The sequence below is a fragment of the Ctenopharyngodon idella genome, chromosome 1 (genome assembly GCF_019924925.1).
Source record: "Ctenopharyngodon idella isolate HZGC_01 chromosome 1, HZGC01, whole genome shotgun sequence".
In the NCBI taxonomy this organism is placed as follows: Eukaryota; Metazoa; Chordata; class Actinopteri; order Cypriniformes; family Xenocyprididae; genus Ctenopharyngodon; species Ctenopharyngodon idella.
The window spans coordinates 24,418,480-24,444,236 of NC_067220.1; the positions used below are offsets into that span (position 1 = coordinate 24,418,480).

Consider the following 25,757-nt stretch of genomic DNA (forward strand, 5'->3'; position numbering starts at 1 on the left):
TTTTTTTTTTTTTTTTTTCATTTGTTGCACATCAAATTACTCTTAAATGAGTTCAGGAGTTTTTTGTATTTACTAGTTTGGGGAACTGAAACAGTCTCTATATTATGATATCTAGGTGAAAGAGTCTCTCTGTGTTGGGATTTTTTGGACTTCTCTAATGTGAGGCGGCTAGCAGATGGTCGGTTTAGCAAGTCTGTCTGCTTCCTGACCTGGGCTCCAGTTAGTCTAATACCAACTCTAAGACTATGTGCCATATTACTAGAGAGAAGAGCAGCACCACCCCAGGAGGGATGAAGACCATGCCCTCAGAATTGGAGGTGCTAACCCTTATCCCCACCCCTTTACACTCTGTTGCAAACTGCTCTAGTAAGTGCTGAACATCACAGCCCAACAGTGCCTTCAGGACATCATCATCTGCAAAACGTAAACATGTCAGACATTGTTGTAGGAAACGTGTTGAAAATTGTTGCAGAAACAAGTGCAGGTCAAACAGAAGATTACAATATACTGCTAATCTGGCTATTCTACACACCTCTTTGAATTTTGTGACTGGCGGAGATGCCAGCCTCCTACGTTTACGCCACTTCCTCATAAGACTTCATAGCCCAGTGCCGCAGCTACACGCTGTCTTGTATTATTTTTTTATTTGGGCAACCAACGTAATGTCATTGCCATAGAAACCAATGCAGATATACTGTAAAACAAAAGAGCGCCACGGGGGACACGTGTCAAATCCAAACAGTTGTGATACACTTGCGAGTCAGGATAGTCAAATCATTTACAGTTCAATCGAACATAGCCTTAACCTACCTCAGTGACATCCACCAGGGAAATGGGAGATGACTCTTGGGAGTCCTCCAACACTGTCTCTTCTTGTATGGGCATGTCCTCAGGGTTGAGAAGTGTTCCTTCCAACTCCAGACTATAATTCCTGGTGGGTCGTGTCAAATCAACCAAATTTCTGAAACTTCCCCAGCTCAAATTTTCACTTGAGATTTGGAGCCAATTTACAGGTGTGTAAAAATGATGGCAGCATCATTATTTATTTATTTATTTATTTATTTATTTTTTCCACAATTATCTGTTGACTTTAGCAATCTTTGTTTCATTATGCCAAAAGTGACAGTTCAAAAATGGCAAAAAGCACTTCTTGTGTTTTTTGCCTCAAGTTTGCATGCCTGTAACTCAAGGGCCCGGTTTCACAGACAGGGCTTAGTCTAAGCCAGTATTAGGCCTTAGTTCATTTAGGGAATCTAAGTAGCTTTTATGAACATGCCTTAGAAAAACCATTACTGGGTGCATTTTGAGACAAAACAATGGCACTGACATATTTTAAGATATGTCAGGGCAAGTTATTTTCAGTTAAAACAGCTCAAACATGCATTTTAGTCTAGGACTAGCTAAAGCCTGGTCTGTGAAACTGGGGGAAGAAGTATTAAAGATGTCTTAATATCCTTATAGATTTGGTATCTTTTGGTATCTTCATTTTAAAGGCCCTCGATGGTTCAATCCCAGAGATATGGAGATCTTAATGTGGCTCCATGAGTAAATTGGTAAATTGTACATGTTTTCAGTGTTACAAAACAAAATGTGGGTCACTTTTATATACAGCTGATACTTTTTTTTCTTTTAAAGAGGAATATCTGAAGAGCAAATAATGTTGAAACTAGAAATGTATCTCCTGTTTTATCTATCAACTCAATTGCATAGAACATAGCTTTCTGAGTGCCATAAATATTCCTTTTCCATGCCTGCATGCCTGTAACTCAAAAAGTATTAAAGGGGAACTATTATGTAAAATTCACTTTTGCATGGTGTTTGGACATAAATGTGTGTTGGCATTGTGTGTACACAACCACCCTATAGTAATAAAAAAAATCCACCCACTCCTTTTTTTTTTAATCCCCATAAATCATAAGCACTGAAGTTTCTCCCAACGACCTGTTTTCAGCCATGGTGCTAATGTGACGTCACATTAGTCACAGGCCCCACCCACGAATTTGACACACTGACGTTTTAACATAAGAACCGCCCTGAGCGAGTTCACAGCGAGTTGTACACAGTCCGCCATTGCTGCACTGACGAGAATGTCTCCCAAGCGTTTTAGGTGTTCTGTAGCTGGATGTATTAATCCACATAGCTCTCTCCATTTACTCCCAAAATCTGAGCTGCTGAAGATGAGGTTGATTAATTTTGTTTTAAAAGAAAATGCTCCCTTAACTCTACCGAAATTCGTTTATGTCTGCGCAAATCATTTTACACTGGATTGAGGGTCATTGTGAATGAGGGTCAGTATAAAGCAGGTTTTGCACAAAAGTTGCTCCGGAAGGATGGATCCAGCTACACCTCCAGAAGAAGTAAGTATCACGCATTTTCCAAATTGCCTTTCTGAAAGAGCTTCTTGGCACTCTGTAAGGCTAATGTTGCTAAAGCTACCATTGTCTGTCTGTTTTCATTGATGCTGCCTTCACGTGCTGCCAGAATGATCGTTAATAGGAATGTGGTAGTTAAAAATTGCATATGAAAGCAATGTGAAGTCGATCATTTAGGCATCTTACAACAGTTCCCACACGAACATCTACAGCGAGTTATTGATTATCATGCCAGAACATGTTAATCGATTACTTAGTTATCTGCATATTAACTACATAAAAACATCAACTAACCATTCAGAAACTTCCTGTTGCATTCTATGTGTTGTCACTTCTTCTACAGCAGGGGTGTCCAACCCTACCCCTGGAGAGCTACCATTCTGCAGATTTCAGCTCTAACCCCAATTAAGCACACCTGAACCAGCTAATCAAGGTGTTCAGTGTTGCTTGATAATTACAGACAGGTGTGTTGGAGCAGGGTTGGAACTGAAGTCTGCAGGATGGTAGCTCTCCAGGGGCAGGGTTGGACATCCCTGTTCTACAGTCTCTCTTTCACTGTCTGATTCCGGTTCATACATATACAGCTGAACACCACTACTTGCAGTTTCCAACATTTTCATAGCGTGAGAGTATCATGTTTTGTTATTGCTGTCATGCCGGAGCACAAGCTCTAGAAGCTCCGCCCTCATCTGAAAAGGGGGGCAAGAGCACCAGCTCATTTGTATTTAAAGGGACAAACACAAAAACAGCGCGTTTTGGCTCATACCCTGAACGTGGCAATTTCAACAACCTATAAAAAATTATCTGTATGGTATTTTGAGCTAAAACTTCACATACACACTCTGGGGACATCAGAGACTTATTTTACATCTTGTAAAAGGGGGCATAATAGGTCCCCTTTAAAGAGGTCCCCTTTAATAGGTCCCCTTTAAATCTTAATATCCATCTAGATTCTCATTCTTAATAAACTTTCCTTTTGAAATCTTCATTTTCAAGGCCATATATAGTTCAGTCCTATAGATATGAGGATCTCAAAGCAGCTCCATGCATGTTCAAATTGAATTTTTCCCATTTTCAGTGATCGAAAACCAAATGTGGTTCACTTTGCACACAGCTGATACTTTTTGCATTTAACGAGAAACGTTTGAAGAATAAATAATGTTTTAACTAGAAATGTATCTTGTTTCTCTCTATCAAAAGAATTGCATAAAACATAACTCCACTGAAAATGGTTAAGTTGAGGCACATTAACTTGCCCTTAAATGTGTATTTATAAGAATATATATTTGAATTGATTTTAAGAATATTTGGAAGATGGAATTTGGTTCATTTTAACAGCTTCTGAAGCTACCAGGAGTTAAAATATGCAGTATCATAACTACATGTTACCACGTTGAACCATATAGGGCCTTAAAAATTAAGATTCCAAAAGAAAAGTTTCATAAGAACAAGAATCTAAAATGACATTAAGATATCTTTAACATTTCTAGATTTAAAGAATATGAAATTTGGGAAAATGTTTGTTTTTTGGTACTCAGAGAGGTGTGTTGTATTCAATTGTTTTATTTGTTCTTCAGACATTCTTCTTTAAACACAATAACTATCAGTTGTTTAAAAAGTTACCTACATTTTGTTCTTTACCATTGAAAATGGGCAGAATTCAACAATGTGACATGGAGTCACATTGGGGTCCCACTATCTATAGGAACTATATAGGGCCTTAAAAATGAAGATTGCAACAGAAAAGTTTATTAACAATGAGAATCTAGAAGTATATTAAGATATCTTGAATACTTTTTGAGTTACAGGCATAACAACTTCAGAAAAATAATATTTATGGCACTCAGATATGTTCGATGTAATAGAAAACAAATGAGATACATTTTTAGTTTTAACATTAATTGTTTTTTTAGATATTATTCTTTAAAAGAAAAAAGTATCAGCTGTATGCAAAGTGACTCACATTTGGTTTTTCACTACTGAAAATATGTACAATTGACCAGTTTACTCATGGAGCCAAATTAACACGTACATATCTCTGGGACCGAAACATTGAGGGCCTTTAAAATGAAGATAACAAAGGAAAGTCTGTTAAGAAACAGAATCTGAAAGGATATTAAGAAATTTTTAATACTACTTGAGTTACAGACATGCAAACTTGAGGCAAAATACACAAGAAGTGCTTTTTGTCATATTTCAACTGTCACTGTTGGCATATAATTAAACAAAGATTGCTAACTAGTCAATTGCTAGTCAACATATTTTTGTAATAGACCTACCAATCTCTGTGTAAAAATAAAATAATGAGGCTGCCATCTTTCTGAAGTCATTTTTACACCCCTCTAATTTGGCTCCAAATCTTAGGTGAAAATTGACATTTTGACCCCCTCTACAAAATAGTGGATTACTCCGTAAATATGCATGTGTGACATTTAATATTTTGGCTATCATCACTATTTATGTTTGTCTTTCTACAGAGAAAATATTAACAAAATCAAAAATTTAAGCCAGGGTCCTCTGGTTGAGTTGACATGGAATGACCGTGGTGAGGTCAGTATGTTCCCTTCCTGACCCTTAAAACAGCTTGTGCCAGCCCAAGTTTCCTTGATGCTGGCTGATGCTGTTGGTTAATATTTAACTGCTGTTTTGTCTTTCTCTGTTCTGTCGTTCTACACGTAATTGAATTTGATGTCTTTGATGAACTTGCCACACCTTGATTTTTAGTGAATTGATGCCTCTGGTCTGCATGTAGGCCTATCCTATAATCAGCCTTCATGGCATGGCTTTCAATCAGACTGTGTTTATGAGGATACTCACCAAAAATGGGCATTTTGACAATTTTATGTGTTTTAGTCAGCTCAAGTGTGATAAGAGTCAAAGAGAACTTAATTAATTACTGGTGCACTCTGTGAAGCGGATCTCTTTGCGCATACACCAGAAATGTGCACAAAGAAAGACGCTTCTCAAACAGCATGCCAGTACCAATTTGCAGCACTGACTGAATGCCAGATAAACTGAATGGATTTAGGTCTTCAGTGCCCATTATTGCAATGCATATATATATATTTTTTTAATCTTGAAATTGCATATGTTTCTCTACTACTTATCCAGAAACTCCTGTTCACAGTGGCTCCTCATCTCCTTTGCCCTTGACACCGAGCAAGGATTACACTGGAGGGCTTTTCTCAGGGCTGGAAACCCAGAGGAACTACGAACTAAATGAGGTGAGTCCTAAAACCAGGTGCAAGAACCCTCAAGTCTTGCTTTACTGTCAATAGTAAAAAGACTTGATTAGACAGACTTAAAATCCGATAACAAACCCATATATAATATAATATAATATAATAAATGGGTTTATAACAAATATATATATATATATATATATATATATATATATATATATATATATAACATATGTATGTGTGTCAAAAGTTTGGATACATTACTATTTTATGTTTTTGCAAGTCTCTCAAAAATACAGAAAAAAATGTAATATTGTGAAATATTATTACAGTTAAAATAATGGTTTTCTATTTTAATATACTTCTATTTTAATTTATTTCTGTGAAGCAAAACTGAATCTTTAGCATCATTACTCCAGTCTTCAGTGTCACCTGATCCTTCAGAAATCATTCTAATTGGCTGATTTTATATCAATGTTGGAAACAGTTATTTTATCAATATTTTTTATAATCTGTGATACTTTTTTTCCAGGATTCTTTGATGAAAAAGAACAGCATAAATTATAGGAATAAATTATAAAGTATATTAAAATAGAAAACCATTATTTTAAATTGTAATAATATTTCACAGTGTTGCTGTTTCTGATCAAATAAATGCAGGATGAGCTTAAGAGAATTTGTTTCATAATGCTGCATAATTATCAAAAATGGTAATATAATAAAGTTCTTTCACCATTTCGCCAGCCTACACTTCAAATAATGGGACTGTAGGTGGCACTTGGGCTTCATTAACTATGATAGTTTCATCAAATAGTAAATGGTGTATCAATATGCATAAATACAGTAAATGAATAGAACACTACTTACTTAACATTAATGCGACTTTTGGTGCTGCATGGTTTTGTGCAGTGCATTGTAGTCAGTTAACATCCATTTTGTCAGCGATGCAATTTGATTTATAAAATGAGACAAACCGCAGAAATTGCTCCACAAATGCAAGCTCGTCTGTCCATGTAATTTTTTAACTGATTAATGAATTAGAAGAATGGAAAATGACCGCTCTACTTTACATTGTCCAATGAAATTTGAACTTCTTGTGCCATATCACAATGGGTTGGTGTATTATAGTCTACATGACAAACGGGCATTGATGAATTATGTAATATTTTAAAATGTAATATTAGTAATATATAGATTTTTAATTAAATTGACAGACTAGCTTTGATTATTGATGAAAAAAAGTTTAAAAAATTGTTTGGTTTATTTTTTTCTTCCATCGAGCCATATAGGCATTCACCATATACGAGAGCCTAGGTTTTGTACAGACTGTGAAAAATCAGCCAGCCAATCAAAACGCAGACAACCCATAGCAACACGTTATGGCAACGCCTCAGACTGACGGATATGTAAAAATAAACAGGAATTTTGAGCGATTCGTTACTATTGTACACATTGTCATGTTAATTATAATTTAAATGCATTTCGTTTTATTGAACACAATATTTCCAATTCCATATTCTCCTTCTATATGAGCCATAAATGCCTGATGTATCAAATGACACTAAAAATGCATGCTTTTTGTATTTTGTCTAAAGGTTCAAACAGGGGCTCGTCACTCTCTCTCCTCTCCATCTACAGCTGGTGTGTGGTGAGCGCACTGGCGTCGTTGTACTGTGGCTGCTGTCGCATCATCCAAGTGGATGCTGCACACTGGTGGTGGATGAGGAGAGACCCCTGATACGATTGTAAAGCGCTTTGGGTGTACAGTAGTACATATGAAAGCGCTATATAAATGCATCATTCATTAATTCATTCATTCAATAAACTGTTTAATTAAAAAAAAAAAAAGAAAAAAAATTTTGATTATTAATTAATATGTCAGGCTTTACAGGGTTAAAAAAAGTTTATTGTTCCCTTTCCAAAGGGAACTCAACACTGCGTTTGACACGCTTTGGGGAACGCCTCCTCGTGAACTGGTGTCTGAAACAATTATCAAGTAACGCCAATCCTATTGGCCGGCGACAGCCTATGACGTCATAACTGGCGCGACCCGGAAGTATATAAGGAGCGCCTAGAGAAGCAGTCAGTATCTTTTCGTCTTCAGGGACTGTTTTGTTTGATTGTGATTCATCAAATACGGTAAGAGAATAAATCTAACAAACGTTTCAGAAAGTGTGTGGATCCGTGTCCCAGGTTTTTGACACCTGATGACACACACAATCTGTGCGTTTTCTGTCTGGGGGAAGAGCATGCACGGACAGTGCTTGAGGGTGCTGTCTGTGCAAATTGTGAGCATCTACCTATCAGGACGCTCCGCTCTCGTTTGGCCCTCTTCTTGAGGGAAGAGGGGCCGGCATCAGTGCCTGGTGGTTCTGGTCCCGCTCGCGCTGAGGCAGAGTGGCGACTGAAATCATGGGGTTCTCAGATGGAGCTGGCTGAGGACTTTCAGAGAGGTGTAAATCTCGTGACCCTCAGAGGCTGACAAGGGTGAGCTGCTGGAGGATGATGTGCTGTCATTAACATCATCAGATCCAGCAGCGAGTGCTCTTCTGGCTCCTAGCCCTAGAGAGCAGGAGATGGCAGATGAAGAGGAAGTAGGCAAGCCTTCTAAATCTTCTAAACCACCCTGCCCCACGTATGCGGAGCTGCTGGAGGTTATGGAGCGTGCTTCTGGCAGGCTGCAGCTGCCATTGGAGCGTGTTAGGTTCATTTCTGATCATAACCCTGCAGCCCCCGTGAGCCTTCCATTCCTTCCAGATCTCCATGTTGAGACAAGACGTTTGCGAACTATCTCGTCACAGGGTAGGCACCGACACTAAAAGCTCTGTTCCTGCCTTCAAAGCCCCTTAAGATGACATCTCGCTTGAATGGCAGGACATACGCGGCAACGGGTCAGGCTGGTGCTGCCTTACACACGATGGCAGTGTTACAGGCTTACCAGGCTGATTTGCTGAAAGATTTGGATCAGGGGCAGAGTCTGTCCCCTGAGGTGGTAAAAGAGCTGCGCTGCACCACAGATCTGGCTCTCCGGGCCACCAAACAGACTGCTGCATCGGTGGGAAGGTCGATGGCAGCAATGGTGGCCACGGAGAGGCATCTGTGGCTGAATATCGGGGAGAAAGATGCTCCAGTTTCGCCCTCTGAACTATTTAGCACCTCCATCAAGGCAGTGGTGGGAAAGTTCAGAGAAGCGAAGGCGCGCTCGGCAGCATTTAAGATAGTGCATACCGCTCAGATCCGAATCTGGGCCCAGACAGACAGGTGGTCCTGGCCCGTCCCGATTTGAGGATCAAAGACAGGGCCAGAAGTCCAGTGTTGCCTTTCAGGCACCTCCTCCTCCTAGGAGCAGGTCCCAGAGAAGGCGGGACTCCAGGAAGAAGAAGGATCTAAGGGAAGGTAATCGATTATAGATGGTGATCGATTTCCTCTCTGAGGTTAAATGCATCTACCCTCTCCTTTTCTTCTTCCGCCTCCTGATTAATGCTTTGTATACCCAGGCACTTCTTACAGTCAGGCTGAGGGCTGGGCTCATGATGAGATAGTAAAGCCTTCTGGCTCGATAGTAAAAGGGCACTTTCAGGCTTGAAAGGACCAGTAGATTCCATCTTTTCCATGGCGGAAAATCTTCGTCCTCTGAGCTGCAGGTGAGCTTGGTCTATATTTATAATAAAATATATGTGACTTTAGTCTCTGTATAGTTTTTTCTGGGTAGAGAAAAAAAATAGGGCCCTGAAGTTCCCATTAGGTTGGCTAGATTTTTTTTTTTTTTTAAATAAAAGACTTGATAGCCACCATATGGTAGAGTAGCTTTTTCCTCTGGTTTAAGCTAGAGTTGTATTAGAGATTAGCACTCTTTACTTCAGATAGATCTAATGCTAAGCGTCAGCTTTCGGGCCGCCTGGCATTGTTTTGCTTGGGTTTGAGCATTGCTCCTCTGAGCTCTTGACTTACAGACTTATATTTTCAGAGTTGCCTCCTCTCTAATTTGAGAGTCTGCTGTTTCTTGCTGTTTCTTAGTTTCTTCATTCTATGCTTATGTGTGTCCTTACAGGCCCACAGCTATAGCTATTTAGCTGGTACTCTGACTTCAGTCTTTTCCCCTGAGCCCTTGAACTATGTTCAAGCTTGAGTGAAATGGTTGTAGCTTTTTTCTTAAAAGCTCCTGTTACTTAGGGTTCAGTACAGATGTTTCTGTTTTGGTGAGAAGGACCCACCCTGTGTTGATAATAGGGTAGGATGAATAGCACTAACCCCTGTTTCTCAGGGTTGTTTATGCTTTAGTACTGTTAGTTCGGATTCCTGCCCTACACTATGTGAGCTCAGTACTCTTGTATACTGCCACAGGTTTGCACCTGTACCTTCTGTAGTAGTAGGCCTGTTATGGCCTCCTTCAGATTATGGTGACTAGTTATACTCCCCTTGCTTTAAGGGTAAAAGGTGTTTTTACTGAGTATACTGCCTGTTGGAGTGTATAAAGCTCAGGTTGAGTTTATTTTATGTTGAACCTCACTAGTTAGTTTGGTTCATAAGTAGCTCCCTTTAGAGTTTGTACAACTGCCGCAAGCTGACACTCGTGTTGTTGGAAGTAGAAGGCTTTGTTTGGGCCTCCTTTAGAGCACAATAGCTTGTTTTACTACAAGACTTGTTGGTAGATGTGTAGTATAGAGTTTGCTTACTTGGAGATTAGCACTGCCACAGGTTTATGCCCGTGATCTTTTGAGGTAGTAGGCCTGTTTTTTGGGCCTCCCTCAGAGCATGGTGGTGTAATATTCTTTGTACTCCCCTTGCTTTAAAGGTATATAGGGTTTTTTTACCGAGTGCATTACCTGTTGGAATGTGTGAATGGATTTAAGCTCAGGTTGAGTTAAATGTATTGACCTCACTGGATAGTATGGTTTTCTTATATGGTTTAGAGCTTAGGCACTGCCACTAGCTGACGCCCATGTCTTTCTAGAGTAAATGTGTTGAGGTAGACTGATACGTGTGCACTCTACAGTCTTATCTGCCAGTTAAACTCGGTTTCAATCAGAACGAGTTCCCATGTTTTTGTGGGCTCTTGCATTGTCAGCAATTGAGTTGCTTTTAGTTGTGTTGCCTTCACAGGCCACCCTGTAAGCGAATCCCCCACATTTGGGTATATCTCAGAAGATTAGGCATGTAGTTTCACATGGCTAGCCTTTGCAAGGCTACGGTGATTGTTCTACATTGGGTAGAATTAGCTCATGTTGCAGGCTCCCCGGGAGCCTCCATGATTTTGTGCCTACGGTATGATCTACCTGTTAGGTTGAGCTCAGTACTCCCCTCGGCTGGAGGGTTGTCCTTTTATAGCACTTAGCTCCTTAAGTCTGTTCAGTGGTTGAAGGCCTATATAAGGCCTCCCTGTGGAAGACCAGCCGTTAGGCTGGTTGTACTCCCCTTGTTTGGGTCCCCTTAGAGTGCACAGCCTCCTCAGTGCATAGACAAACAAGCACTGAGTAGATCCTAGGATTGAGCAGAGTTTTACTCCCCTCATTTGTAAGGGTAAAAATCGCTAAGCTGAGTCCTGCTCTCCAGGATGCCCATCTCTGCGATCTGGTCTGAGTTGGTTACTGCCTCTTTGCAGTCCCTCTTACTGGTTATCTTCTCAGAAGAATGTGATTTGAGACTCTGTGATCAGACAGGTTGTTGGCCAAGACTAGGTTACTGTTAGACCAGGTCGGCCTCCCTGGTGCCAATCAGGGTTGATTGATGGAATAAATACTTTGAATGTTGCGATCCCATCTGACTTATGATAGCTACCTGAATCGTAACAAAGCACTGTTCGCCAGAGGAGAACTGGCCCCCCGACTAAGCCTGGTTTCTCCCAAGGTTTTTTTCTCCTTTTTAACACCTATTTGCCACCTGTTTGCCACCTGATGTCACCTGTTGGAGTTTGGGTTTCTTGCCGCTGTCGCCTTTGGCTTGCTTAGTTGGGGACACTTGACATTTGATATTCAACAGTGCTTTGCATCTGCCTGCATTGACACCATTTTCTTTAAGAGCTGCTGTGCAGCCAAATTTATATACCAGTTATCACTGTAAAGCTGCTTTGACACAATCTGCATTGTAAAAAGCACTATATAAATAAAGGTGACTTGACTTGACTTGATTACGTTCCCCTGACAAGTGACTGGCTAGGGCTCCTTCGGGTCCCCCTGGCTACATTTCCTAAAAGGTACCCCCTTTATTCTTGAAAGAGGCTTGGTACTAAAAGCCTTTGAGCTGCCTTGGTAGGCCTTCTGTGGAAGGCCTTTTTGAGGCTTACAGCTTGGGCTGTTGGCCATAGGAAATGCTGTCACTGACAGCCTAAGTATGACCTGAGGGGGAGTGGCTCTGGCAGCTCAGTTGAACTGCTAGTTCTTGACGTTTGTTTAGCCATTCTTTGGCATGCACCCCCCTCAAGCATGGCGGCGTGGGTACAGATGGTACTCAACCAGAATGCCTATTACCGCCACGCCAGCTGCCTCGGCAAAGCCACCGCGGCAAAAATAAACCAGTTGCATTTCAAAATCGTTTGTGAAATGACCGCCAGGAGGCGCAAAGGGCCATTTTGCAAAACAGCTGCAATTGTTGCATTTTGAAATGTAAGTAACGTTAGAGCTGTAGTCATAAATCAACAATAATAAAAACACAACAGTTATGTTATATAAGGTCACTGTTATATATAGTCAAACCGAGGAGGCACGTGTCCTCTCAGATTTATGAGACAAATTAAATTTGTATGCACTGCAGCTTAAAAAAGACAAACATTAATATAGCCTATATGTATTAATATACAAATTTCAACAGCTGCTAAATTCGTTCGCTGTATGGCTTGCGCTGATCCAAAGACTGCCATGCGCTCATTTATCATTTATCTCAACCAAAGATCACAACTGTTCATTGTTTACAGTCATATAAGGTTTATTCGTGTTTCTGATATTAAAATACCTACTAGCAAATAAATAAATAAACTTGTTTGCGCAATTCCACCGTTATGGGCGTGACATTTGAAATCTGAACTTGAAATATTAATTCTCATATGAAGCATATATTGAATCATCTGTTTATATTTTTCAAAACACCTGAAAATACAGTCCAGACGTCAGAAAGAAAATATCAATATTTACATTTTAGATGAGGGAAATACACAATACTACTACTAATTTAGTCTGCACGCTGAAGAATAAAGTGTAAAGCTTACTGCAAAGCACCAGCAGAAATAGCCTAATGATTATGAATGTGTCGGGAAAAATTAGACATTTTAATTTTTTATTAATGTTTTCTGAGTCAGTGTCAGCTGTAAAGATGAAGTTGAGGACGCTGACTCCACAGAACAGTGGATGCACCTTTACAGAGAAATGCAACTTTCATATATGGATTACATAATCAGACAGTTGCATATTTGATTTCGATATGAATTGGTTCATTTAAAAGTAGACATTTCAGGCTTTCAATGCACATATTTCTCATGTCTGTGAGGCAAACATCGATAATATGTGAAATAACGTTCGACTAATTGTTCATTTAAGCCATTATTTGACTAATAATATTTATATTAATTTTATTTCTTAAATACTGGAGAGAATAAACCATAATAATGAGCGTTTACGTAATTGCTAGCATATATAGCACTCAAGCGCACGCATAAAGCTTGCCGTAAAGAACCGGCAAAAGTAATGATAATGAATGTGACAAAAACAGCAAAGAGACATTTTAATTGTTTATTAATAAACTAATGTTTTCTGAATCAGTGTCGGCTGAGAAGATGAAATTGACATTGCTGACTCTCATCATCTCCGCATAATGGACGCGCTTAGAGAGGGAATATTCTCGTTCAGATTACATAATCAGAGAATGGCCTTTTTTTTTTTTTTTTTTTTTTTTTTTTTTTTGAATTATTTCATTTAAAGGTAGACATTTCAAGCTTTCTATATATATATTTCTCATGTCTGTGAAGCAAGCAGCCTATGCGCTGAGTTTCGGTTCATTCAGCCTATAAGACGCGCTCCATTTCACGTGCAAGTAATCGCGCTGGCACCTTCATGTTATGATTATATTTTCTTCTTATTTATTAAAACCAGGCAATTGGTAGATGAAACATTGATTAAAATTAAGATACAATTTTTTACACAACAAAATTCACTTTAAAGAAAGACTTTCTACAAAACAAAACTTAATGAAGTAGTCAAAATCATGTCTGACCCACTCCATGTATCCCGATATATTGCGCATCTTATGATGTATTCTATCTTACTCATGCTGTTCACTATTCATAATCAAATAGATGAAAAAAAAAAAATAAAAAATCATTATAATAGGCCTATTTAAACATAAATATGAAACTAATTACGTTTTCTTTAATGGCTACCAACGCGTAGGCTATAGTACAGTACAAAGAAATGTCATGTCGTGAGCAAGAGCAGATCATGAGTCGAGTCGGATCCACTATAATATTTACAATAATATACTATTTGTGAGAAGTAACTAGTAACTAATTACTTTTTTAAAGTAATGTGCCCAACACTGTTCATGATCAACAATAATGCTAGCCTAATGTCTACAGAATAGCGCTATAAGTCTGAATTGCGAGTTCTCTGTTTTTAGTAGTCAGAGACGCACCTCTCCTATAACAGATAATCTGGGGGGTGGGAGAGGCAGTTCAGTAGCTTCATCTTGGGGGTGCAGAACAATAGAGGTGTGAATCGTGCTCTTTCATATGGAGAGTGTCAGACAGCCAGCTGATGATACATTTTTTAAATTAAAGAGCAGGTAAAGTTCCTTTCAGGATAAATCTCTCGATGTGTCCATCTTGTCAAGTTATGAATATCGCCACTTAGTGATAAAAGGCAGTAAACACACGTCTCCAATTTTGCCGTCGCAGTAGCGGCAGCGGTAAAAGTATTATTCTGGTTGGCTACCTACTGTATATCGTTCCCCAAAGCGTCAAATGCAGTGTTGAGTTCCCTTTCGAAAGGGAACATCTCAGGTTACGTATGTAACCATGGTTCCCTGAGAACAGGGAACAAGACACTGCGTTTCCTGCCATGCATCGGGGCTGCCTGCTGAACAGTCCCTTTAGACAATAAGGTACTGACTGCTTCTCTAGGCGCTCTTATATACTTCTGGGTAGCGCCAGTTATGACGTCATAGGCTGTTGCCGGCCAATAGGATTGGCGTTATTTGATAACTGTTTCAGACACCGGTTTACGAGGAGGAATTCCCCAAAGCATGTCAAACACAGTGTGTTATTTCTAACTTGCACTCAGCCAAGGCTCTTTTATTTCTTTAAAGGTGCACTATGTACAAATTTTCAGTTACTGTTTGTAAACACAACATTCAAACGTGACCCCTCTTCATGAGTGGAACATGGCCAGAAGCACATGCCCTCTCCCTGACGTATTAGTTACATACACAGCTCAACTGACTCGAGAATACCACCAGGAAGATGAGTGATGAGCTTTTTTTTGAATATTTTTTTCAAATACTGTGTTTATCATGCATTAACAGCATTTTGTGTGTATTTGTATATGAATGAACAGTTACATTAATCGTTAGATGATTGGCTGTAATTTGCAAGCGAGTGTAGCCATCTTCATTCTAACTTGATTATAAACAATAATTATGTCAGCATAAAAACATAATTTCAGTGCCTAGTACAGTGGAATCAGAGTGCACTTGAGCTTAATTTTGAGTGTCATGGCAAAGGCTGTGAATACTTATGTACGTGATTTTTTTCGTTTTTAATTTTTAATAAATTTGCAAAGATTTCAAACAAACTTCTTTCACATTGTCACTATGGGGTATTGTTTGTAGAATTTTGAGGAAAATAATGAATTTATTCCCTTTGGAATAAGGCTGTAACATAAACTGTGAAAAAATTGAAGCGCTGTGAATACTTTACGGATGCACTGTAATTTGTCGAGTTACAGATTGCAGTCAACAAAGCAATAGCAACATTAGCAAATTGTTTTTGTGTTGAGACAGGAGAACTTAGAAGGGCTTCCTGAGCCTCAAACACCAATGAAAAAGTCTCACCCTCACATGCACCGTGTGAAGTTATTGGCTGGAGCGACACACTCACTGGCCAAAGGTTGTAGCCCAGAAACGTCCCAAGCACAGGAATTCAGGGCTGTGGAGGACCAAATCTGCAGAAATTATAAATATATATAAATAAATACAAGTAATAATAGAAAAATAAAGTAATTAAATACTTGATAAAACAAATATAATATAAAAATGAAATGAAATTTAATCCTGAATTTGTTTTTGTATTATTGTGTATATATGGTAGTTCAGTTCTTGCTCAAAATGCCTGTCTTAAAGGGATATTAAAAGACGTGTTAAAAAAAAAAAAAAAAAAAAAAAAAAAAAAATCACCTGGAATTGGATGCGTTTTTGGTGATCTGATCACAAGTGGCAAATTTAAGATGAACTGCTTTTCTCACCTGGTATTAAGCACCAAATTAGGCCTTAAAGCAGCACAAAATCATTTTTTAAAAGAACCATGAACACTTAATTTAATGAATTGGAAGTTTAAATAATACACAAGTTTAAAAAATGGACCAAATATTTGAAAATACATATAAAGTTAATGCTAAAGGGGCCATTCACATATCGCGTCTTTTCCGCGCACAAGACAGTTATTTCAAATGTAGCCGTGCGACAGGCGCGCTCATAATGGAAGCGACGTGCATGCAGTGTGTTTTCCAGGCACATCGAGATGAAAAATTCTCAACTCATATCTCATCTCCATAAATATATCTAGTAGTAAAGCTAATGCAAGGGCTAGAAATCAATTTATCCTTTGCTGAATCTTCCTACTCCTCGTGGAGAGCGCAATTCATGGTTGCATAGCAATGACAGACGCCACGGGAGTGCAAGCGCTTTGGAAAGAAGGAGAAAGCAGTGCAGCCACGCTTTCCATGCGTTTTTCCATGCGACGCAATATGTGATCGGCCTCTAATTCTAAAGCAAGCTCTGGGAATATAGAAGCACCCCACAAAGGTTTTTTTTTTTTTTTTTTTCTTGTTTTCAGTACAAACATAGACTATGAATGTGGGGATCACAATCTTTCTGGATTTTTGGGTTTTAAACAGTAGGTGGCAGAAAAGTTACTATAAATGGAGTGATAAAAGACTTGTGGTGGACAAGCATTGTATCACAACTATGTATCATTTTATACAGATTAAAATGTTGCAATGGTAATCGTGCTTCTACAAAAGGAACCACAGTTTCAGACATTTGACAGAGGGGAGTCAGAATCCCCACTAAACATAACAATACAACAGCACTGCAAACTCCCAAGATAGCTGCTGTCTGTTAAATAGAATATTGGGTTTTGCTGTGGTGTCAAAATTGGTATTGAGAATTTCTCTGGTATTGACTATTTAATTTTAATGTTGTGATCAGCCTAGAAGCACTGATTCTCTGTACAGTTTTAAACATTATCTTTGTGTATGTTTGCACTGTTAGAGATGTAGGATCTGTTCTTAAAACGATCTGGTGCAAAACTGCTTGTATGCCTATAACCTCATTTACAGAATAAGCTCATTAAATTGGCTCACCTCTATATGATTGTCTTGAGGTTCTGAGCTGGAGACTGACACCAGATAACTACCCTCAGAGTGACCAGCTTCCACCTCCCTCTTACCTCTATGGCTCTCAGCACCTGCTTCGGCTATTTGGTGAATATTAGCTTCTTATGTTCAAATGTGTTCTCATAAATTGAAGTTATCATCTTAATCTTTTACTGTCTCTTATTTATTTATTTATTTATGTTTGCCTTTTTGTTTTAGTGAAACTTCCAGAAATCCTGAGGAAGATGCACATACCAGAAAAGAACCTGAGGGCACTAGTGAAACACTTTGAGCTTTTCCTCAGGTGCAGATTTCTTTTAGCATTGCATGCATATGATTAACTTCTTTAAGCATTGATTGCACATACAGTATCTCACAGAAGTGAGTACACCCCTCACATTTTTGTAAATATTTTATTACATCTTTTCATGTGACAACACTGAAGGAATTACACTTTGCTACAATGTAAAGTAGTTAGTGTACAGCTTGTGTAACAGTGTAAATTTGCTGTCCCCTCAAAATAACTCAACACACAGCCATTAATGTCTAAACCGCTGGCCACAAAAGTGAGTACACCCCTAAGTAAAAATGTCCAAATTGTGCCCAATTAGCCATTTTCTCTCCCCGGTGTCATGTGACTTATTAGTGTTACAAGGTCTCAGGTGTGAATAGGGAGCAGGTGTGTTAAATTGGGTGTTATCGCTCTCACTCTCTCATACTGGTCACTGGAAGTTCAACATGGCACCTCATGGCAAAGAACTCCCTGAGGATCTGAAAAAAATAATTGTTTCTCTACATAAAGATGGCGTAGGCTATAAGAAGATTGCCAAGACCCTGAAACTGAGCTGCAGCACAGTGGCCAAGACCATACAGCGGTTTCACAGGACAGGTTCCACTCAGAACAGGCCTCGCCATGGTCAACCAAAGAAGTTGAGTGCATGTGCTCAGCGTCATATTCAGAGGTTGTGTTTGAGAAACAGATGTATGAGTGCTGCCAGCATTGCTGCAGAGGTTGAAGGGGTGGGGGGTCAGTCTGTCAGTGCTCAGACCATACGCCGCACACCGCATCAAACTGGTCTGCAAGGCTGTCGTCCCAGAAGGAAGCCTCTTCTAAAGATGATGCACAAGAAAGCCCGCAAACATTTTGCTGAAGACAAGCAGACTAAGGACATGGATTACTGGAACCATGTCCTGTGGTCTGATGAGACCAAGATAAACTTATTTGGTTCAGATGGTGTCAAGCGTGTGTGAGCAGTACAAACCAGCTGAGCAGTACAAAGACAAGTGTGTCTTGCCTACAGTAAAGCATGGTGGTGGGAGTGTCATGGTCTGGGGCTTCATGAGTGCTGCTGGCACTGGGGAGCTACAATTCATTGAGGGAACCATGAATGCCAACATGTACTGTGACATACTGAAGCAGAGCATGATCCCCTCCCTTTGGAGACTGGGTCGCAGGGCAGAATTCCAACATGATAACAACCCCAAACACACCTCCAAGATGACCACTGCCTTGCTAAAGAAGCTGAGGGTACCTAAACCCTATTGAGCATCTGTGGGGCATCCTCAAATGGAATGTGGAGGAGTGCACCCATAAGACCTTCATTCATCTTCGGAAATTAAAATATTTTTGTTGAAATCCGATGGCTCAGTGAGGCCTGCATAGCCAGCAATAACATTTCCTCTCTCAAGATCCATTAATGTACTAAAAACATATTTAAATCAGTTCATGTGAGTACAGTGGTTCAACATTAATATTATAAAGCGATGAGAATATTTTTGGCACGCCAAAAATCTAAATAATGACTTATATAGTGATGGCCGATTTCAAAACACTGCTTCAGGAAGCTTCGGAGCGTTATAGAGTAATAAATGACATTATTTTCATTTTTGGGTGAACTAACCCTTTAATGGCTGTGTGTTGAGTTATTTTGATGGGACAGCAAATTTACACTGTTATACAAGCTGTACACTCACTACTTTACATTGTAGCAAAGTGTCATTTCTTCAGTGTTGTCAGATGAAAAGATATAATAAAATATTTACAAAAATATGAGGGGTGTACTCACTTCTGTGAGATATTGTAAATACTTTATGTAAGGAAAATGTGTATGAGGTAGTTGTAAATAATTGTTTTGTAGTTTCCGGGTATTCTTGCTGATCATTTGATAGAGAACACACAGGCGAGATGGATAAAACAAATATTGATTATATTTCTAATACAAGTTATATTTCAGCATGTGTCCCATTTATTAAAATGTATAAAATCAAAGACATGAAAAATGATTCTCAATGAAACCCAAATCCCAAAAAGCTATAGGACTAGGGGTACATTCCAACTATCAGCGTTACAGGGAAATTATAAATGTTGCTCCATTCGTAAAGTTTGGGACGTCACTATATAATTTAGTGAGAAAACTCCTTGACACTCATAAATCATTTGGACTTTAGACATAACAATGTAACCTGAAAAAAGAGTCACTGAAAAATACCCACTGCTAATGCACAGAAAAGCAATGTAGAATGCTGTTTGACCAGATTAGAGGACCATAACTTACTGTTAATGAAAACCCTTATAATGGTTGTTCCCTTTCTGTCATTAACTACAACGTGTGTCATAACGACAGAATGGGGATTGTCCTTGAGAGACCTAATCACCTCTGAGTATATCAGAAAAGGCCAATGAAATGTGAATGAAGTTGGTGTGCAAAATTTGCATGCGAGGCCATGCCCGTGCATACGGGTATTTAAGGCCAGCCATGTGCAAATGCAATTCAGTTCTGTTCTTCGGTGCCTGAGCTACGCATTTATGAGAAGCAAGTTTTCCCTTCACCTCATTCACTGGATATACAGCACATTCAGCGATCTCTCACTGAGCATGGATAAGTGTGAGATGGTTCCCTGGGTGCTTCAGTGGTTTTCACAAGAGAGCATTTCGCTCTAAAAGTGCGAATTTCTCTAAAAGAGCTTACACGGCGGTCTTTGTCTTTTTCAAAATGCCATTCCGTTCATGTTCTTCTGAGTGAGATCGACTTTTTGTTCGGGGCTCCAGCAGATGATGAGGTTGATGAGGTTCCAGCAGATGATGAGGTTTCCCTCGCAGCATCAGGAGGTGGCCCTGTCTACCCGTCTACTCGTCGTCGAAGTCGGCCTTCTGCAAGTGCTGCATTGGCCCTGCCTCAGCCTGGACCGGCAGCAAGACTCCAGCGGTCTTCCCATAAGCAGGTGGCGCCACCTACCCATGGACGCGAATCTTTCGTCGTCCTGCGCTCTGATGCCCCAGGCCCACACTCCGGTAACTGTCTTACACAACACCTCTATCATTCTGGGCCCCCCCGCCAAGGTCAATGCCCAAGTGCACCATATGTCACAGGTTTTTTGGGACGCAGAACAGCCTCCCAATATGATGGACCTTGCCCCCCCCCGGTACCCCAGGTATTATTCCTTTAGTACCACTTGTGCAGTGCTTGGATGTGTGGTTAACGATTCCTAACCTGTCACATTGACTGGTCAGAAAAATCCGGCTTGGTTATGTGATTCAGTTCGCCCAGGTTCAGGAGTGTTCTTCTTACCTCGGTTTGACACCAATTCTGGATTCGCATGTTTTGAATCTGACCCTTCATTGGCTCCCGTTCAAAATGCTCACTGTCTGGCTCATCTTCCCTTGGCAGTACTCCCCAATGGTGTCCCTAAGTGTTTTTACCACATGATACCTCCCTTCAGGCAGGATGTGGTCTCAGTAGCATACCTATCCCTCTGGGAAAGAGAATGTTTCCCAACGCTAACAACCAGGTATGTGACGCGGCTGTTATCAAAAGCTGTTGATTCTTTGAATCTCTTAAGAAATCAGAAGAAGCCCCCAGCCGCAGTGACCTCTTCTAGATGAGTAGCACTCCTTATCAGGAGGCCGGAGGTCATTTACCCTGGGCGTTGGTCAGTGTTTTGCACCGCTTTTTCTGGTGACACGGTACAGTAGTTGTGGCGTTTAGTATAGGGATCCCCATTCTGTTGTTACGACTTACGTCATAGTGAACGACAGAAAGGGAATGTCTCAGTTACGTATGGTAACCCTCGTTCCCTGATGGAAAGTCTGTACTGATCGCTGATGTGACTGAGATGCTACCTGCTACCTCAGAACAATACTGAAGTGTATTTGCATTTCATTGGCCTTTTCTGATATACTCAGAGGTGATTGGGTCTTTCAAGGACGATTCCCATTCTGTCGTTACGACACACGTCTCCATTCCCTCCAGCAGGGAACGAGGATTACCATTCATAATCAAGATGTTTTATCATCAGTAAGACTGGTTAGTGATTATTACCTATATGCAAGGTCATGTTTGTTTACACTGAAATACAGCATGGGAGAGTGGCAAACATTTTTCCTAGAAAAAAATAAGCCCATCTACTGTCACTTGTTGTCCCGAAAGAGATGATGACGAGTGACTGCTGAACTAGAAGAAGAATCGTGTGAAATATCTAGTTACCTAATAAAATCTTTATTCGAAGTGACAGTGCAAATATGGCTTCGGTTGATTCTGATTTAATTTAAGTGGTAACAGCCTGCAATGTCAAATCATTCTGATTTAATTTAAACATGCCTTTGAAAATCAATTTTAGGGGGCAAATATTGCCCCTGGTGGGAAAGTTAATTTCTGACACTGATAGATGGCAATAAATATAGATCTCTGACTTTATTGTTCAAAGTGTAATTTCAGGGTTTTGGTATCTTCTTGTAGCTAAGAGAGCACTTCCTGTATTATTTCCTATATTATAAAAGTAATTTAACATTACTCCTAAAATATCTAGGGCTCAGCCTCACTTTTTGTGAAGTTTGTCAGTGTTACTTCACATACATTCACCGACCACCTTATTAGGTACATCTCTTCAAATGTTTGTTAACACATACAGTAAAACCAAAAATTATGCAGACATTTTTGATATATTTTATATATTTTTACTAGTGGGTGCAGGACACTATAGTTCATTTATGTAAGTGAGGATAGCAAAATAAAGTAAACTGTGACATATTATACCTAAAAATTCTTCATACAGTGGACTACCAGTAAAATTGATAAAAATTTGGAACCAAAACTTATTCAGACACTATGACCTGATGATTTTTTGCTTAAGTGTTATCTGACATAATTAAGATTATTTTTTTCTGACACAGTTTAACTCTGAGATCATCATATTTTATTACCATTTTTTTAACCTATAGTGAATAAACTGTATTAATGAAAGAAATGTTCAAGGTGTCTGAATAAATTTTGGTTTGACAGTATATATAATCAGCCAATCACATGGCAGCAACTCAGTGCTTTTAGGCATGTAGTCATGGTCAAGACGTTCAGTGCTGAAGTTCAAGTTTAATGTCAAGTCACCTTTATTTATTTATTATTATGATTCAGGTAGCATTACAGGTCAGAAGTGAGATTGGAATCGGAACATTCAAAATATTTAATCCAGTTCCATCTGGTTGAAGATCGTTGAAGCAAAAACATGCCATTTTTGAGTGTGTCCCTTTAAATGCAAATGAGTTGGTGCTGCCGGCCCCTTTCAAGAAGAGGGCGGAGCTTCAAGAACTCATACCAGCAACAAAATAGGACAATCTCATACACTTAAAATGTCAGAAAGTGTTCAGTTCGAACCATCATTGAAAAATCATTCTGCCCTACTCAGTCACATAAAACAATGTATTGATTTTAAATTTCTAAGTCACCTTTTTGTTTAGAAAGGCCATATGCGAGGAGGCGTGAATCTTCATGAATAATGCTGTGATTCACACCTGAGGAGATTAAGACCCTTCCCCTAATGAGCCACATAATGAGCCATTTAGTCAGGTAGCTATGTGACTGAGTGAACTAAGAAAGAATGCAGTGACAAAAGAAATATATTTGTTTGTATATATATATTTGTTAAAAAATTTTTGTTTGTATTTTATTTAGAATATAGTTAACTATATAAATGAGTGTCAAAGACACATTTTGAGTACACAGTTATACCTGGAAATAAACCATGTTCAAAGATTAATGAACATCACATACCTGGCATTTGGTGTTTATATACACTGGAGAAAGACAAAGAAGAAAGAAAAAAAACATTCCCGTTTCCAGTCAGTGATCTCAGTATCATATGCATGCGGTCCAGTGTGGGCCAATATCTGGTCACTATGATTCTCAAATCTGTGAGATAAAAGAAAAAACCCCTCTGTGGGCATGCTGATAACAGGATCATATCAGCTATTGTATTAATGTTAATATAATGTCCACTCTTAACAGCAAACATGATTGTTGTGATTTCATGCATGCATGTATTATTGCACATTACGTGAAGAAAATTTTGCATAGGCCTATTTTATTTTAAATTACAGTACCGGTCAAAAGATTGGACACATTACTATTTTTAATGTTTTTGAAAGAAGTCTCATGCTCATCAAGCCTGCATTTATTTGATCAAAAAAAAAAAAAAAAACAGCAGAAAAAAACATCAATACTGTGGAATATTATTAAATTTTAAAATAATGGTTTTCTATTTTAATATACTTTAAAATATAATGTATTTCTGTGATGCAAAGCTGAATTTTCATAATTCATTGTGAACAAAAGCTTCATCGACGTGGCACTAGACTATGTCACAGTAAACACTTCATAATCTGTTCAAAACAGGCCAAAGAAATCGTCTAAACATTCATATTACCTCTATGACATTTTATGTATTATATTTGTTATATTATAGAGCCTAAATGTTAATGTGCAGTTTAATACATTGCTAACACATTTTATTTCAGTATTTATTACGTATTTCAATTGGTTCCACTCATCTCAGTATAGCAATATAGTTTGGGAATAGCCAATATGGCAATTTACTAATGTAAGTTATGTGTAACGTAGTAAACGAAATGCGCGTCTGCGCCATTCACATAGAGATGCACAAAACTTGCAGGATTCATATTTCATATCTTTTTGCAGTTTAATATTTCAAGATTAGAAGAAAGAACTTAAGAATAAAAAAACTTACCATTCAAAATCATTGGCTTGATCAAGTTGATCCTTGAACTCAAAATAATAATCTTGATGCATTTTTTCGAGCTGATGCAGGTGTTCAATCTGTTGCATGGATCGCCTCAGAATTTGCCTTTGAATGCTGCGCGTTGTCCGTGGGTGTGGCCGCATTAGTGGATAATGAGATGACTCGCGAACGACTGACATCTCTTTTTTTCAAACAGATTACATAAACAGAGAATTTTTTTTTAAATTTGATTTACATGACTTAAAACTTGACATTTCAACGTTTCTTTAGATGTCTCATGTTTGTGTGATTAGTATTCACTAAGTTACAGTTCATTTTCTGAGGACTATCAGAATGGACTTCATTGAGAAAGAGACCGCAGTTTGCGCATCATGTTAGTTTTCTTTATTTTGCAAAAAGCACAACATTTTGTTTTTACTGTGAGTGTACAAAAATAAAAGAAGACATTCCACAGTTTTTAATAGTATATAACTCTTATTTGTATGTCCAAAATTGCCAGAGTATTTTGAGTCTCTTTTGCACTAGTAAGAAAAAAACTGAGGTGGTATCACCGGCGCGACCACCGACCCCTGAGTGTTAATTATGGTTATAAAATGGATAGTTCTGGCCCTTGATTCTGATTGGTTGAGCCGCATTTGAAGCCATTGTGAAATTCACAAAAACATACAGCTGACCGCATTACATAAGTATCGCTGCACCACTGAGTGTGTATGTTGCTGCGTCTGTCTTAGCAACCACTCTTAGCAACGTAAACATATGTTTGTTCCAAATTAATTTTGTTCATTGAAACTTACTGCATTATGTAGAAGAGTATTGTGAGAGAGACCGAGTGTATTACCTGCATTCAGATTTAGCATTTTCCTTGTCAGTCCTATGTTCATAATAAAAAATCAGTTTGAATGTCCACTGCGATCTTGTCCTATTAACGTTTAATGGATTTTCCTGTGCCCTGCTGACACTGACAGCACTGGTCAAAGCATTTGTCATTTGCGTCTTGTTCCATGTTCACAACAATATAAAAGTCTTTGCAACTGAGTGACTCGCTCATGAAGACAATCTTTGCCGCCATCTAATGGTGTAATAAATGTAACTTCTGTTGCAGGGACTGTCAGGGAACTGCTAACTTCAGGCCGCCACCCCGCGTGTCACTCGTAGCCGAAAAATGATGTGACTGACTCCTTAACCTGTCCATAAATAATCAGTGTACAATTCTGATATCTTATCTTAACATACTATGTATTTATATTCTGTATCTTTTTGAATAAAGTCATAAAATTTTAAGTAAGGCATCAGGCATTTTCATCACTCGAAAAGACAGACGCGACACTCGTTTAGGTTTATGTTGCTTTGCATAAAAGTAAACAATATACTGAACAATAATGAATTTTTAGATAAAATGTACACAAACCTGCATTTTACCGAAGACATGCATCACTGCTCTCTCTTGAAGAGGTCGCAAAAAGCATGCGATAAATGACTCAACCCCTGGGTTGTTATGTCTGACCCAGGATCTGGGTAAAACAAAAACTAACCAAACACTGGGTTATTATGTGGGACCGAGGAGCTGGGTAACATAAAAACTATCCAAACACTGGAAA

At 38.9% G+C, this 25,757-nt stretch overlaps 1 protein-coding gene across 8 annotated transcripts in view; it reads left to right on the forward strand.

Moving 5' to 3' along the window:
• Positions 1-25,757, forward strand: part of LOC127514118 (male-specific lethal 3 homolog) — a 180,342-nt gene that overhangs the window by 109,902 nt on the left and 44,683 nt on the right. For 5 of the 8 annotated variants that reach the window (XM_051896583.1, XM_051896572.1, XM_051896564.1 and 2 more), the window contains 3 exons: positions 5,484-5,596; positions 17,139-17,238; positions 17,350-17,434. The exons of 1 other annotated variant lie outside the window; for it this stretch is intronic. In XM_051896583.1, coding sequence (XP_051752543.1) covers positions 5,484-5,596; positions 17,139-17,238; positions 17,350-17,434 — 298 coding nt within the window. Of the gene's footprint in view, positions 1-5,483; positions 5,597-17,138; positions 17,239-17,349; positions 17,435-20,182; positions 20,423-25,757 lie in introns of all 8 variants that reach the window. 2 more of the 8 variants (XR_007930569.1, XM_051896611.1) reach the window with 2 other exon arrangements.